General features: G+C 40.4%; 1 protein-coding gene across 14 annotated transcripts in view; it reads right to left on the reverse strand.

Annotated features, from left to right (window-relative positions):
- Positions 1–16,593, reverse strand: part of wnk1 (WNK lysine deficient protein kinase 1) — a 104,941-nt gene that overhangs the window by 60,087 nt on the left and 28,261 nt on the right. For 13 of the 14 annotated variants that reach the window (XM_033037523.1, XM_033037534.1, XM_033037535.1 and 10 more), the window contains exons 3-4: positions 14,306–14,526; positions 13,103–13,260 (exon numbers count right to left, since the gene is read on the reverse strand). In XM_033037523.1, coding sequence (XP_032893414.1) covers positions 13,103–13,260; positions 14,306–14,526 — 379 coding nt within the window. Of the gene's footprint in view, positions 1–13,102; positions 13,352–14,305; positions 14,527–16,593 lie in introns of those variants that run through there. The other variant, XM_033037532.1, reaches the window with a different exon arrangement.

A 16,593-nucleotide genomic window follows, 5' to 3' on the forward strand; every position in this document is an offset into this window, starting at 1 on the left:
CCGTCCTGTTCTTGCCACCAAAGTGGATAACCTGAAATTTATCCACATACTGTATCTGCTCACCCACCCTATCCAAGTCACCCTGCAGCTTCATAGCATCCTCGCAGCTCACACTGCCACCCAGCTTTGTGTCATCTGCAAACTTGGAGATGTTACATTTAATTCTCTCGTCTAAATGCAAGATGAGGAATTGCATCTCATCTTATATCTGGAGGAACATAGTCTTTAGGAATCAATAATTTCAAGTAACATGTTTTTACTGGTAGTTCTGATGCAAGATTATTCTGTCATATTATCTCAGTGTTTCTCCAGGCAGTGATTGATCTAATGGGCATTTTCCAACATTTTCTTTTGGGTTTCAGGCAACAGCTCTAATCTGTTTAAGAAGGAACTGCAGATGCTGTAAAATCGAAGGTACACAAAAATGCTGGAGAAATTCAGCGGGTGCAGCAGCATCTATGGAGCGAAGGAAATAGGCAAAGTTTTGGGCCGAAACCCTTCTTCGGACTGATGGGGGGTGGGGGGCGGGGAGAAGAAAGGAAAAAGGAGGAGGAGGAGCCCAAGGGCTGAGGGAGAGATATGAAGGGGAGGAGACAGCAAGGGCTAACAAAATTGGGAGAATTCAATGTTCATGCCCCCAGGATGCAGATTCCCCAAGCAGAATATGAGGTGCTGTCCCTCCAATTTCCGGTGGTGCTCGCTCTGGCCATGGGGGAGACCCAGGACAGAGAGGTCGGATACGGAATGGGAGGGGGAGTTGAAGTGCTGAGCCACCGGGAGGTCAGGTTGGTTAATGCGGACCGAGCTGAGGTGTTCGGCGAAACGATCGCCAAGCCTCCGCTTGGTCTCACTGATGTAGAACAGGTTGGTTAATGCGGACCGAGCTCTAATCTGTGCTGCACAGCTTTACCATATCAAATTAGTTTAACTGCTCTCATTTACTATGCGTAAATTTGGTGCGTGTGCAGATGTGGTGAAGATGTCGCTATTTAGAGCATACTGCACACCTCTCTACACTGCGTACCTGTGGTCGAACTATTTAAAGACAAGTATGCAGAGACTAAAGGTGGCATATAACGATGCCATGAGAACACTGCTAAGGCAACCTAGATGGTGTAGTGCCAGTAATATGTTTGTGGCTGCAGGAGTCAGTACTTTAGAAGCTATCCTAAGACACCACATGTATAAATTCATTTGCAGGATAAATGACTCTAAAAATGTGCTTATTGTGGCCTTGACAAACATAAGGGTTAGCACTACATGCTACGAATCCCAGTTGTGGAGACACTGGTATCGTTGTCTCGTTGTAGGACATTGATCATCTTTTAATCTGGATTTTTAGCTTAAGTATTGTGGGGTTTTGTTAAATATAAATTATGATGTTTTTATGTGATATACCATGATTTTATATATATTTATGATATTTGATATGCAATGCATTTTTAATGTAATGTTGCCCCTTGTCTGGACCTTGAGTCCGTAATAAAGTTTATTATTATTATTATTATTATTAACCAGACAGCTTCATAAATATTGGGTTCATTTTGGTTACCATGGCCACAACCCTCGAGATACTCCCATTGTCCTACCCATCCCTCATCCATCTTCTCCAATTTAAAATCACTTGATTCCCCACTTTTCCATTTCTGATTAATGCTTTGACCGGACAAAATTAACTACAGTGCCCTCCATAACGTTTGGGACAAAGACCCATCATATATTTATTTGCCTCTGTACTCCACAATTTAAGATTTGTAATAGAAAAAAATCAAATGTGGTTAAAGTACACATTGTCAGATTTTAATAAAGGCCATTTTTATACATTTTGGTTTCACCATGTAGAAATTACAGCTGTGTTTATACATAGTCCCCCAATTTCAGGGCACCATAATGTTTGGAACACATGGCGTTACGGGTGTTTGTAATTGCTCAGGTGTGTTTAATTGCCTCCTTAATGCAGGTACAAGAGAGCTCTCAGCACCTAGTCTTTCCTCCAGTCTTTCCACCATCTTTGGAAACTTTTATTGCTATTTATCAAAATGAGGACCAAAGTTGTGCCAATGAAAGTCAAATAAGCCATTATGAGACTGAGAAACAAGAATGAAACTGTTAGACATCAGCCAAACCTTAGGCTTTCCAAAATCAAATGTTTGCAACGTCATTAAGAAGAAAGCACTGGTGAGTTTACTAATCGCAAAGGGACTGGCAGGCCAAGGAAGACCTCCACAGCTGATGACAGAAGAATTCTCTCTATAATAAAGAAAACTCCCCAAACACCTGTCCGACAGATCAGAAGCACACTTCAGGAGTCACGAGTGGACTTGTCAATTACCACTGTCCACAGAAGACTTCATGAACAGAAATACAGAGGCTACACTGCAGGATACAAACTACTGGTGAGCCTCAACAATAGGATGGCCAGGTTACAGTTTTCCAAGATGTACTAAAAAGAGCAACCACAGTTCTGAAAAAAGGTCTTGTGGACAGATGAGACAAAAAATAATTTAGATCAGAGTGATGGCAAGAGCAAAGCATGAAGGAGAGAAGGAACTGCCCAAGATCCAAAGAATACCACCTCATCTGTGAAACACAGTGGTGGGTGTGTTATGGCCTGGGCATGTATGGCAGCTGAAGGGCTCACTTATCTTCATTGATGATACAACTGCTGATGGTAGTTGCATAATTAATTCTGAAGTGTATAGACATATCTGCTCAAGTTCAAACAAATGCCTCAAAACTCATTGGACGGCGGTTCATTCTACAGCACGACAATGATCCCAAACATACTGTTAAAGACACAAAGGAGTTTTTCAAAGCTAAAAAATGGTCAATTCTTGAATGGCCAAGTCAATCACCCGATCTGAACCCAATTGAGCATGCCTTTTACATGCTGAAGGAAAAACTGAAGGGGACTAGCCTCCAAAACAAGCATAAGCTAAAGATAGCTGCAATACAGGCCTGGCAGAGCATCACCAGAGAAGACACCCAGTAACTGGTAATGTCCATGAATCGCAGACTTCAAGCAGTCATTGCATGCAAAGGATATGCAACAAAATACTACACATGACTACTTTCATTTTCATGACATTGCTGTGTCCCAAAAATTATGGTGCCCTGAAATGGGGGTCTATGTATAAACACTGCTATAATTTCTACATGGTGAACCCAAAATGTATAAAAATGGCCTTTATTAAATTCTGACAAAGTGCACTTTAACCACATGTAATTTTTTTTTCTATTACAAATCTCAAATTGTGGACTACAGAGGCAAATAAATAAATGATGAGTCTTTGTCCCAAACATTATGGAGGGCGATGTATTTTTTTCTTTCACATGATGCTGCCTGAGATTATTGTTTCCAGCATTTTCTGTCTTTTGTTTCAGATTTCCAGCATTGGCTGTTGTTTTTTTTTTGATTTTTGAGAACATTACTTTGGTAATAAATCAAATCAGAACATATGCTATTTCAACTTCCTTCATCAAGGAATTAATGTTCCTCTTAATTGAGGGGGAGTAAATGCATTAAACACTGAGTATTTGTGCGACCTTGAAATTAAAAAGCTAAATGCCTGTCATTAATGACGCAGGTGTGCATGTTGGCAAGGCCTATTTTGGGCACTCATGTTTGTCTTGCAAAATAGAGTTTCATATTCACATGAAAGAGACTTCACAAATTATATCCACGTGATAAGCAAAGTCTTTTTTCATAAACCATTCCGGATAACAATATTAACATCTTTACAATTACCCATGATCCACACAAAAAAAATCTGAGTGTCACTACTGACCTTAAACTCAACTGAGGAACTCACATAAATACCTACAAGAGATCAGACATTGGGTATCCTATGGCAAATACAGTGCCCTCCATAATGTTTGGGACAAAGACCCATCATTTATTTATTTGCTTAAGAAGGAACTGCAGATGCTGGAAAATCGAAGGTAGACAAAAGGCAGCATCTATGGAGCGAAGGAAATAGACAACGTTTCGGGCCGAAACCCTTCTTCAGACTGATGTGATGGTGTGGGGAGGGGGCGGGAAGAAGAAAGGAAGAGGTGGAGACAGTGGGCTGAGGGAGAGCTGAGAAGGGGAGGAGAAAGTAAGGACTACCTGAAATTAGAGAAGTCAATGTTCATATCGCTGGGGTGCAAATTGCCCAAGTGAAATATGAGGTGCTGCTCCTCCAATTTACGGTAGTCCTCACTCTGGCCATGGAGGAGGCCGAGGACAGAAAGGTTGGATTCGGAATGGGAGGGGGAGTTGAAGTGCTGAGCCACCGGGAGATCAGGTTGGTTATTGCGAACCGAGCGGAGGTGTTCGGCGAAGCGATCGCCAAGCCTACGCTTTGTTTCCCTGATGTAGAGCAGCTGAAATCTAGAGCAGCGGATGCAATAGATGAGTTTGGAGGACTGGGAAACAAGAAAAAACTGTTAGAGACATCAGCCAAACCTTAGGCTTTCCAAAATCAACAGTTTGGAACATTAGTAAGAAGAAAGTGAGCACGGGTGAGCTTACTAATCGCAAAGGGACTGGCAGGCCAAGGAAGACCTCCACAGCTGATGACAGAAGAATTCTCTCCATAATAAAGAAAAATCCCCAAACACCTGTCTGACAGATCAGAAACACTCTTCAGGAGTCAGGTGTGAATTTGTCGATTGACCACCGTTCAGCAGAAGACTTCATGAACAGAAATACAGGGGCTACATGCAAGATGCAACCACTGGTTAGCCACAAAAATAGGATGGCCAGGTTACAGTTTGCCAATAGGTACTTAAAAGAGCAAACACAGTTCTGGATAAAGGTCTTTTGGACAAATGAGACGATGATTAACTTATATCAGAGTGATGGCAAGAGCAAAGTATGAAGGAGAGAAGGAAATGCCAAGGATCCAAAGCATACCACCTCATTTGTGAAACACGGTGGTGGGGATGTTATGGGCTGGGCATGTATGACTCCTGAAGGTACTGGCTCACTTATCTTCGTTGATGATACAACCGCTGATGGTAGTAGCAGCATGAATTCTGAAGTGTATAGACACATCCTATCTGCTCAAGTTGCAAATGCCTCAACATTCATTGGCCGACTGTTCATTCTACAGCAAGCTAATGATCCCAAACATATTGCTAAAGCAACAAAGGAGTTTTTCCAAAGCTAAAAAAATGTCAATCACCCGATCTGAACCCAATTGAGCATGCCTTTTATTTACTGAAGAGAAAACTGATGGGGACTAGCCCCCAAAACAAGCATCAGCTAAAGGTGGCTGTAATACAGGCCAGGCAGAGAATCACCAGAGATGACACCCAGCAACTGATGATGTCCATGAATCGCAGACTTCAAGCAGTCATTGCATGCAAAGGATATGCAACAAAATACTAAACATGACCACACTCATTTACATGACATTGCTGTGTCCCAAACATTATGATTCCCTGAAATGGGGGGGGGGGGGGGGGGGGGGGGGGGGGGGGAACTATGTATAAACACTGCTGTAATTTCAACATGGTGAAACCAAATTGTATAATAATGGCCTTTATTAAACTCTGACAATGTGCACTTTAACCCCACATGTGATTTTTTTTCTATTACAAATCTCAAATTGTGGAGTACAGAGGCAAATAAATAAATGATGGGTCTTTGTCTCAAACATTATGGAGGGCACTGTAGCTAACCTCCTTACACCCCATAAAATTTCCTCCATGCATAATGCACAAATCATGAGAGTGATGGAATACCTGATACTCGACTCAACGGGTGAAAATCTAACAGCATTCAAGTGGTTCAAAACTCACAAATGAAGCAACACACAAGCTTTGCAACATATCCACCATCCTAACATTAATTCCCTTTCGCACTGGAATCCAGGGACAGAGTGTACTAATTACAAAATACTGTGAAATACTTGCCAAGGCTACTTCAGCAGCACCTCTCAAAACTTAAACATTTACCACTAAGAAAAGAGAAAAGAACAGACATGGGTAAGCAATCCCCTGCAAGTTGCACACAATCCCAAATTAGAAATATATCTCCATTCATTCTTCACTGGGTTAAAATCCTGGAATTCCCTACTTAACAGCAGTTGCAACATCATTATTAGAAATACCTGGTTCAAAAAAAGTGGCTCACTACGACAGAAATTAGGGAAGAGAAATAAACGCTGACTTCACCACTAATGCCCAGATGCCTCCCCAAAAAAAGAAATAGGTTAAATGGCCCAAGCCTTTTCAAAATAAATATGTACAAATATGATAACTGAACTGCACCACACATTTTAACTTATCAAAAGCTTGAGCTATAATTGCAAGAACATGCACAGACCTCCCATGAAACTGTTCATACTAGACTAGATGGCACACTATTTTACAATGAGCAGGACCTTGTATTATATTGTACAATGCATTGTTCTATAATCTCAAGGCTACCAAAACAGTAATCTTTCTATGGCGGCATAGATTTAATTGCTGCTTGTCAAGGAAACTCTTCAAATTGAAATATGTTGCTCAGTTTCAAGGACCAACTCAAAAGCATTGAACCTTTTACACCATTTTTCCATTTGTAGCCAAGTGTGACATGCAGACTCACTCAATCTCAGACTCACAGCCATCTGTGCTGCGATTTCCGAGAGAACGCCGCCACCTACGGTCGTCATTTTTGGCCACCTCGCTCAGAGCCCCCCTCCGCCGCATGTGTGCCGAGGATTTTTCCCGTCGATGAAAAATGACAGAGATATTAATGATTTTACAAAATTCTCCATTCTCTCTGCTGCCCCTGCTGGCGGCAGGGGGGAGGGACTATAAAACCAGGAAGTGGTGTGCCTCCCCCCCTCTCTCTCTCTCCCCTCTTTTTCTCCCTCTCCTCCCCTCCATCCCCTCCCCCACCATCCCTCCCCTAAACCCCCCTCCCCTCCACACCCCTACCCCCTTCCCTCCATCCTCCCTCCCCCTCCCTGCTCCCCACTTCTCCCCTCATCTCAACCTCCTCTCAGCACACCCTCTCCCTCCCCCCTCTCTCTCCCCTCCATCCCCTCCCCCACCCTCCCTCCCTCGCCTAAACACCCTCCCCTCCACACCCCCTACCCTCTTCCCTCCACCCTCCCTCCCCCTCCCTGCTCCCCACCTCTCCCCCTCACCCCCCTCTCAGCATCCCCTCTCTGCCCCTCACTCTCACCCTCTCTCTCTCCTCCCCTCCTCCCCCACATTTCCCCCCTCACCCACCCTCCCTCTTCTCCTCCTCTCCGCCCCCCTATCCCTCTTGCCCCTCTCTGTGTCTCTGTCTCTCTCTCTGTCCCTTCTCTCTCTGCCCTCACGTGTCTCTGTCTCTCTCTCTGTCCCTTCTCTCTCTGCCCTCACTCTCTAACCCCGCCCCCCCCCCCTCCCTCTCTAGATGTGACTGCAAGTTGGGGGCTATGCGTCAGTAGATAGGGTGGTTATGGGGTAAAAGGAGCAAATTAATAATATTAATATAATATCAAGGGGGGTAATTAGCGTGAGTGCGGGGGGGGGGGGGGGAGATAGTTAGTGTGTGTGACGCTGCATGCCGCCTCCCCCCCCCCCACAACCGCACGTTGGGGGAACAGACTCAACGGGTCTGCACTTGGTCTAGTTATTTATACATGTGATAATGAACCTCCAATGGAGGTCACTGCAGAGGTCACTCATGAGCTCCGACACATGATGCGGATTTACATTTTCTTTGCTACCTTATTATCCTTCATTATCCTCTTCTACTTGTATATTTTCCTCCCTTTTGCTTCTCTTACAGTCCAGATTATCTTCAATATCTGTGTTTTCATCTGACTGAAGGTGGATATGGGAATTGGCCAAAATGCAGGCACAACTGAATATTATGGTAGGTAGAAATTCCTGCTTTCCAAATACCTCAATCTTCGATTTGAATCCTCCATTATGCAGTCATCTCATTCCACTCATTACAAGTCATTTACATGACTTGCTTCCTGCAACTGGCTCTTCACGCCATACATGTTCTCCTACTATTTAATGAATAGATTATAAGTCTAACTTGCATATATTTTTATATTAACCCCAACTTAAATTTCCAATCTTTTAAAAGCCATTTTGTGGTAACTTCATCTTTGAACCGCTGGGCAGTCATCCTTCCATATCCATTGTGATAAAGTACTTTGAAAGAAGAATGGCATGGCATTGTAGAATCAACTATTTTAAGTTCCTGGGTATACATATCTCTGATCATCTGTCCAGCACATTGATTCAATATAAACAAGCTCACCAACACCTCTACTTCTTAAGAAGTTTGAAGAAATTCCCTATGGCACCAAATACTATATTAAGCTTCTACAAATGTATAGACATGAACATAATGAGTGGTTTGCAATTCTGGTTTGGCAGTTCAAAAACTCAAGAATGAAGGAGGCTGTAAAAAGTGGTGGACAATACCCAGTCCAACACAGGTATTGACTTTCCTACCATCAAAGGGGTTTACAGTAACACCACACTGGCCACACTCTCTTCTCACTGCTGCCATCAGGTAGGTGGTTCAGGAGCCTTAGAACAGTTACCTCCAGGTTCAAGAATAGCTTCTTCCATCAATCATCGGGTTTTTGATCCAACCTGCACAATTCTAAGCATAACCCTACCTCAACACCAAACTACTGCAGACTTTGTGTGTATGAAGGAATTGCAGATGCTGGTTTAAACCAAAGATAGACACAAAATGCTGGAGTAACGCAGCTGGAGTTACTCCAGCTTGTTTTGTCTATCTTCGGTTTAAACCAGCATCTTCAGTACCTTCCTACATTTCAGTAGCTCTATCAGCTCTATTTTAGAAGCAAGTTCTTGTAATTATGATGATACTGAAACTATCTTCCTCCGAAGATTGTGGGTACTTATCCAATTAAAATTTAAGATGAAGATTATTTAATTTCCTCCAAGTTGTGTACACTACAGAGAAAACAGGTCTCAGAGGTTATGGGGAGAAGGCTGGAAATGGGGTTTGGAGGGAGAGATAGATTGAACCATGATTGAACGATGGAGTAGACTTGATGGGCCAAATGGCCTAATTCTATCCTATCCCTTATGACCTTATGAAGCAGAGCTACAGAACATTCAGTACCAAATTAAATGGCACAACTGGAGAGGTTGAATCACATGCACAATTCTATATTATTGTAAAAGTATTATTTTATGATTGTAAAACTCAAATTTCACTTAGACCACAATAAAATCAGAATGCAGAGAACAAGCCAACTGCACAATATCAGAACGTGCCACTTTATGCCTTGTGCACATTTAATGCTTGAACAAGATTAAAATGTCTGCATCTTTAATGACTTCTTAGCATTCCCCAATTTACACCTTTCCCACAACCACCTCCAGGCTTAAAATAAATGAACCTGCATATGGATTAATGTTAATGCAGCTGTGCTTTGAACCACAGTTGACATATTAATGGGAGACAACAGAATACAAACTGCTTTCTACTTAGTAGATCACAGTTTCAAAAATTCAACGCATAAAAAATTCACTGAAAGTCTATGGAACTCGATATAAAAATTCTATCTATTGTGGATCCAGGGAACCACGGAATTAATAACAGAGAAAATGAGACCATCAAGTAATCAACAAAAAAACGTAAGTTTTAATATTATACCAGTGTTATAATGCAGGACAAGAATTGCATTCAAGATAATTGTTGTATAACGCACAAAATTATGGTGGTTTGTGGTAATGAATTCATGTGGAATCCTCCGTACCAGAATGAAGTGAATGAAGGGTAGTTCCGATTAACTTTATCTGGTATGAAGCACACATGGAGAGAAAGATCATGTTAAATGCAGAAAGTTTGGATGTGAATGGGACAGTGGATTAAGTGAAATCAAGGAAAAGTTATAGATTGATACATCACTAATACTAATTACAAATAGTGTTGCAAGCAGCCCCTCTGCTCACTGGATGAATCACTGCTAAGCAGAAGAAAGGAAATCCAAAAACGAGTTTAGCAATTTACTAAACACGCTCTATTTTTAAAACTTTTAGAATTCAACTGCACAGTCATATGACTTATGGCATTTGCTTCCCCGTTAATTTGTTGACTGCAAGGGAGGACAAGTTTAAAATCTGTTGATTTTTCATTCATTGTGAAGGAAAAATTAGGAAGTACCAAAAACTTCATCCAAATCTATTTAAATATTAAATGAATCTGGATGAAGTTTAAAAGATGTGAATACCTTGATATTCTTTCCAAAATTATTGCTCCGGTAGCTGATAGTACGGCTAAAACAAGAATTTAAAACTTCAATCACACACCGCAAAACTCACACATTTCTGTGCCTGGTGTTTGCACTGTACGCATGTCCTCCCATTCAGATTCCACAACTACTATGTTTAACATTTAGCTGTTCAATCAACATTTCTACATTTATTTACTTGGTGGCAATTTTTTTTCAGCTTTAGTTTAACATTCCTAATCATTAAATACATCTATTCCAAAAAAACAAATTCCAATGAAGTACAAATTGCTGCAGATCAGGCAGCCAATAAACTGTTGAAAAGTCAATTTTAATTGAATTCATGAGGGTAATTTATGATCCACAAGTGGTTAACAGTTAATAAACTTTAGGCCAGGAGGAAATGTCAATCAAATCTGAGCAAGACTGCAGAAACATGGAGGAGCACCTTTTATGTTGTGAAGTCAGGAAAAATAGGATAAGCAAAGCTCAAAGGACAGGGGATTCAAGCAATATCTTGGAGAAGTTGAATTAATTGATGCAGTCAATAGATCATGTGTGTTAAAATAATTGTAAAACCCAGCAGTAACAGAAAAGTAAACTCTAGCCGTACTGGGATGCAGACAAGATGGGGAGGTGGGTAAAAAAAATATCAAACGAGATATGAAATTTGAAACGGCCTGTTAAATAAAATATATTTTCGCACAGCTTTAGGTCACATATTAGTGAAGAAATTGAAACAATGTCAAGGTAGTTCAGTTTATGGACAGCGAGATCACATCTGAGTTTTTTGATGTCCTACGTTTGATGCTAGAATTGAGACAGTAGGGAACTAGCATAGATAGTAGGAAAAAATGTTGATCGTATAAATGCCGAGGTATCCAAACATATAAAAGAGAGCCTGTTTACAAAGGATCACTAGGAACAAATAATAATGAAATCAGTGCATAATTGAGGAAAAAGGAGAGAAAAGGGGTAGACTTGGCAGCTGAAGTAAATAACAACCAGTTTATCAGTCAGGAGAAAAAGGAGATAAAATTTAGAATTATCAACGGAGCTTCTGAAGGCTGCTCCAGAGGAGGACCATTGGAGGATATTAATCCAGGAAAATAGTGTTTACTGTCCAAGTTTTGCAAAAGAGAATGGCTTTATATTTTTAAAACATTAACTGTGTAGAAAAGTTGAAAACAATTAAATTTTCTGAGGAGAGGAGCAAGTAGTACAAAACCCAAGAGATCAAACAAGTCAAATTAGGTTCAGGGCCATTAGCAAGAATGGAGAGTGAACCCATGTTCGAGTCCTTCCTGAACAAGCCTCAAACCTTCCGTCAACATTAGAATCTCTCTCTCACACACAAACAGTTCCCAGTCTATCACCCTCCAATCCTAACATTTATCCCTTTTCTCTCCTCTTTCATTTCAAACCTATTTCTATCCCCTTCCCAAAGTCCATGAAGAATCTATGATAAACACCAAGGGAACATATATTGGAATCCAAACCAGCTAGATGAGACATCATCGTTATGGGAGATGAAAAACTTTTTTTTTAAATTTTACTTTATTTTTAGTCTTGTGAATGTGATTTTAGTGTATTAAACTTTTAAAAATCTTAACAGTATTTCTCACATTTTATATAATCCAAGTGTTATTGAACATTTATTGTTATCAAAAGGACTACAGCAGGTCAAACTGGGAGCTCACCACCATCTTCTCAATGACAATTAGAACAAGGAAATAAATGCTGGCCTTGCAAGTGATTCACAGTACTAAACAAATAAAAACTCAGGTTATAGAATTTACGACAAGATGAAATCATTTAATTAAGAACACTAGTGGAGAGTAACTTTTAAATCTAATTCGCCTGGTAGAAAACACAATATAGGATCTAGTTTAAAAAAAAATTGAATGCGTGATCATGGTGGTCACGAGTGATAAGTATGGCATGATGCAAAGCTTAGCACAAGTTCAAAGGACTACTAGAGGTTTTCTAGACGAACACTAAAATCAAGACCGGAGGCGATACAAGCAAAGACACATAATATTCTATTATACCGTACTAATGTAAAGCTGACTTCTACACAAAGTTAAAATATTTTTTTACTCAGATATTTGTCTCTCCCTCTGGAATGCATTCATTAATATAGAGAGAAAAAAATTCTTCCAAGATTATGTCTTTGAATTTCTCCCATTGTCCATCTCCCTCCAAAGAAACTCTCCAATTCAGAAAATATGTAAGCAATGCTTGATCATTATATGAAATATACAAGCTTAGTATATTTCTATTTTCTTGCAAACTATGAAAATGTAATTCAACAACTCAATGTAATATTAGAGAACAAAACTCACCATGTATAGTTCAGTTATTTCAGAATGCAACTAATTCAAATACTGTGCTTCACAAAAGAACTAAGCCAGAATGGTACACCAAAATACTACAGAGCATAGCTATTAAGGTGAAAGGAGCAAAGTTTAAAAGAGATGTGCGAGACAAGTTTTCATTTCAAAACAAAGAGTGGTGAATGCCAGGAATATGCTGCCGGGGTTGTGGTTGAAGCAGATACATTAGTGGCATTTAAAAGACTTTTGGATAGGCACATGGAGGAATATGGGTTATGTGCAGGCAGGCAAATAATGGTCATGGCATCATGTACAGCACAGACACTATGGGGCGGAAGGCTTGTTCTTGTGCTGTAATATTCTATGTTCTAAAATCAAGGCTCAGGCAAATTTTTCCCCACACTAGTGTTTAAAATTGCAAACAAGCAAGCAGCATTCATCAAAGGTGCGTCATTACTCTTAATTGACACCTACTATTTACTATACTGTGTAGAAGTAATTCAAACTTAAAATACAACATTAATGCAAACTAGCTAAAGCAGCACAAACCAATTATGTACTTACACTGGTTACTCTACGATAGATCTGAGCAGCATTCTGACATTCCGAATATGGATATTCTGACGTTGCCATCTCTAGCATACACATCCCAAAAGCGTAAACATCAACAGATTCGTCATATTTTTCTTCATACATCTCAGGAGCCATGAACTCAGGGGTACCTTAAATTAAAAGAATGTTTCAGACTCTAACAGACTCAGTGAGTAGAGGCTGTCGGTACTCACCGAGGAAGACGATGATGTTGACGATAACCTGTGGGGAAAGACAAAGTGGAGGCGAAGGAGAGCCCTTCTCAGTTACTCAGCAACACACCATCACAAAAGTTTTTATCTGCAAGGTAGCCAGAATGGAGGACAGAACCAAGTTGGGATGAATTAATATTCTGCAGTCACTAAACCAGAAAGTAAATGTCTCAAAGTTTAAATTTCCTTGCAGCTTGAATGATATCATGTGCAGAATAATTACCTCTTTTATCTGCCTCATCTTAAAATGGAGAAACAGCCAACCTGAAGTGCAAGTGCATGTTATTTCATGTAATAAAATTGTTTTAAACGTTGTTGATACCCAACTTAAATTGCAGTGCAACAAAAACAATTAGTTAAACTTTTTCTATGGGCAGAGTTTAAGTTTATTTTGTAGATTATTCAGTTTCCATCAATTGAAATGAAATCCATCAGTATATTTCAAGGAAAACACAGTTAATCAAGATAATCTATAGCAAATCTGACCAACTATGTTTTGTACACTCCAACCAGATACAAAATTGCCTTGCAAATGAAAACTATTGCATGAACACAAAATGTAGGCATTCAATAATCTTGATCTCCAAATCGTTAGAAAGGCAACTCACCACATCTTTTTCTATAGCACTTACCGTTCAACTGCAGTACTTTTACGTCTACTGCAGCTGGGGAAATTAGACGTCCTACAGTTGAAAATACTTGGAATACAGAAAATTGAGTAAAGATGGCTCATCAGAGCAACCAGACAAAATAAAATGCCACAGAATACAATACCGTGTGCTAGTTCCAATTTGCAGCTACCTTCAGCTTTTTTCAAACCGTAACAAAACAGTTTTATTTCCTAAATTTTCATCAATGCGGTCACCTTTATCAGTCACTTCAGTAAAACCATTTTGCTTCTGCTATTATATTCCAAAACCACCACTAATAAAAAATAACCTTCACTTGATAACAAGCAACTTACCTATTACACTTTTTGCAAATGATGCCCTTTTTAACGTAGCAAGGCCAAGATCGCCAACTTTAACTGATCCGGTAGGGCCTGTAATGAAGATGTTGTCACACTTCAAATCCCTGTGGATGATGGGTGGGGTGCGGGTATGTAGAAAATGGAGCCCTTTCAAAATCTGACGGCACCAACTTCGAAGCACCTTGATCTTCATCACCTTAAACCTTTTCAAGTATCTGCAATGAAAATAGTGTATCTAAAGAAACTGCTACACTAAATAAGCCGATCTTACATGCTCAAGCACGTATAATTTAGTTCTCATATGTTAGTATTCGATATGATACGATGGAACTATTTATCTCAGGAGGGAAATTAATTTGCCAACAGCCATAAAACACACAAAATACATGAAACATTAAAATAAAGTGATGAGTGGTAAGGCTTTGGGGATGGGCAAAGATTGAGGAGGTGGTGGGGGTGGGTCAGTCTCAGTCTATCCCACGACAGAAGGGGAGGAGTTGTAAAGTTTGATAGCCACAGGGAAGAAGGATCTCCTGTGGCGTTCTGTCCTACATCTTGGTGGAACCAGTCTGTTGTTGAAGGTACTCCTTAGGTTGACCAGTGTGTCATGCAGGGGGTGAGCTGTATTGTCCAGGATGCTCCGCATTTTAAGGAGCTTCTTCCCCTCCAAGACCACCTTCCAAGAATCCAACTCGGCCCCCAGGACGGAGCAGCCTTCCTGATGAGTGTTGATCCTATCGGCATCCGCAGCCTTTGCCCTGCTGCCCTAGCATAGAAGATGGCACTGTCAGTATAGAAGATGTCAGCATTGAAGATGACACTGGCTACCACCGATTGGTAGAACATTTTCGGCATCTCACTGCAGACGTTGAACGAGTGGAGCTTTCTCAAAAACTACAGGCGGCTTTGTCCCTTCTTGTACAGGGCCTCATCGTTCTTGGACCAGTCCAATTCACTGTCCAGGTACACTCCCAAATAATTGTACGCCCTGGTAAACTGCACATCCACACCATTGATGAAGACAGGGGACTGGGGTGTTCCTCTCCTCCTAAAGTCCACCACCAACTCCTTAGTCTTGTCGGTGTTGAGCTGCAGGTGATTCAGACCACACCACTCAACAAAGTCGTTGACTGCGCCTCTGTATTCAGCTTCCCTCCCCAATGCAGCCTCCCTCACCAATTCCAGACCAGATGTACCTATGCACTAAGCAATATTTTTATTGCATATTCATAATGAATAATACCATCTTGAGAGAATGGACTTGAATGCACGTAGTTCTTAAACAAGTGGTAGAGAAATAATGCAAACGCCAGATATGGGTCTGGACTAATTTCTCAACACTTGCCATTTGCTTTCTTAAATGTATGCCTCAACATACCAATGACAAACACTGGCAAACTAAATTAGGGATTTTAAATCCATCCCAACAATGTGCATTTATACAATTCCAAATTGTTTCATTTGAGAACCATTAAAAAATTGTCAAAAAGTAATGAGGGCAGATTACCAACAGATCAAAGAGGAAAATATTTTTTTTAAGTGTTTTGATTAAAGTGTTTAAAGATTTTGCAAAGAAATGGTACAATTCTTTGTTTACATCATTAATACAAACTGGCTGATTTGGTATTGTGGGTTCAGATACCCCTTAAAGATGCCCAATGGTATTATGAGTACTGCTTTTGCAGGTGAGGTGGCATAAACCTGCAGGACTAGAACCAAAATCAGAAGTAAACGAAATATCGGCAGGAAATATTACGAACTCAACATTTTACAGTAATGAAAAAAGAAAGAAAAAAAATCATAGGAAAATTGCATCACATTGCAAATTATAGGCAATTGAACCAAACGGTATTGTGGCACGAAGATATTTGTCACTGATTAGAAAAAGACGCTTATGTTTAATAATCACTGAATTGTCCAAATTACATGCCTGGCATGTACTATTGAATAATCCACAAGAGGGCACCATGGAGGCCTTCAAAATGTTTGTGGAGCCCCAACCTTAATTGACATTGAGTAAACTATTCAACAGCTGGATTGATCTTAAATGAGTGAATAATTAATGGACTAGCTAGGCGAGCATAAAAGTGGCAAATTGAATTGAATTTTCAGTTAAACATGGTGGTTAAAAAGGTAACCAGCCAGCCAGCGATCCCTGTTACACTAGCACTATCCTACAAACTAGGGACAATTTACAATCTTTACCAAAGTAAATTAACCTACAAACCTGTACGTCTTTGGAATGTGGGAGGTAACCGTAAACCTATGTGGTTACGGGGGGA

The sequence above is a fragment of the Amblyraja radiata genome, chromosome 19 (assembly GCF_010909765.2).
Source record: "Amblyraja radiata isolate CabotCenter1 chromosome 19, sAmbRad1.1.pri, whole genome shotgun sequence".
NCBI classification, from domain to species: domain Eukaryota; kingdom Metazoa; phylum Chordata; class Chondrichthyes; order Rajiformes; family Rajidae; genus Amblyraja; species Amblyraja radiata.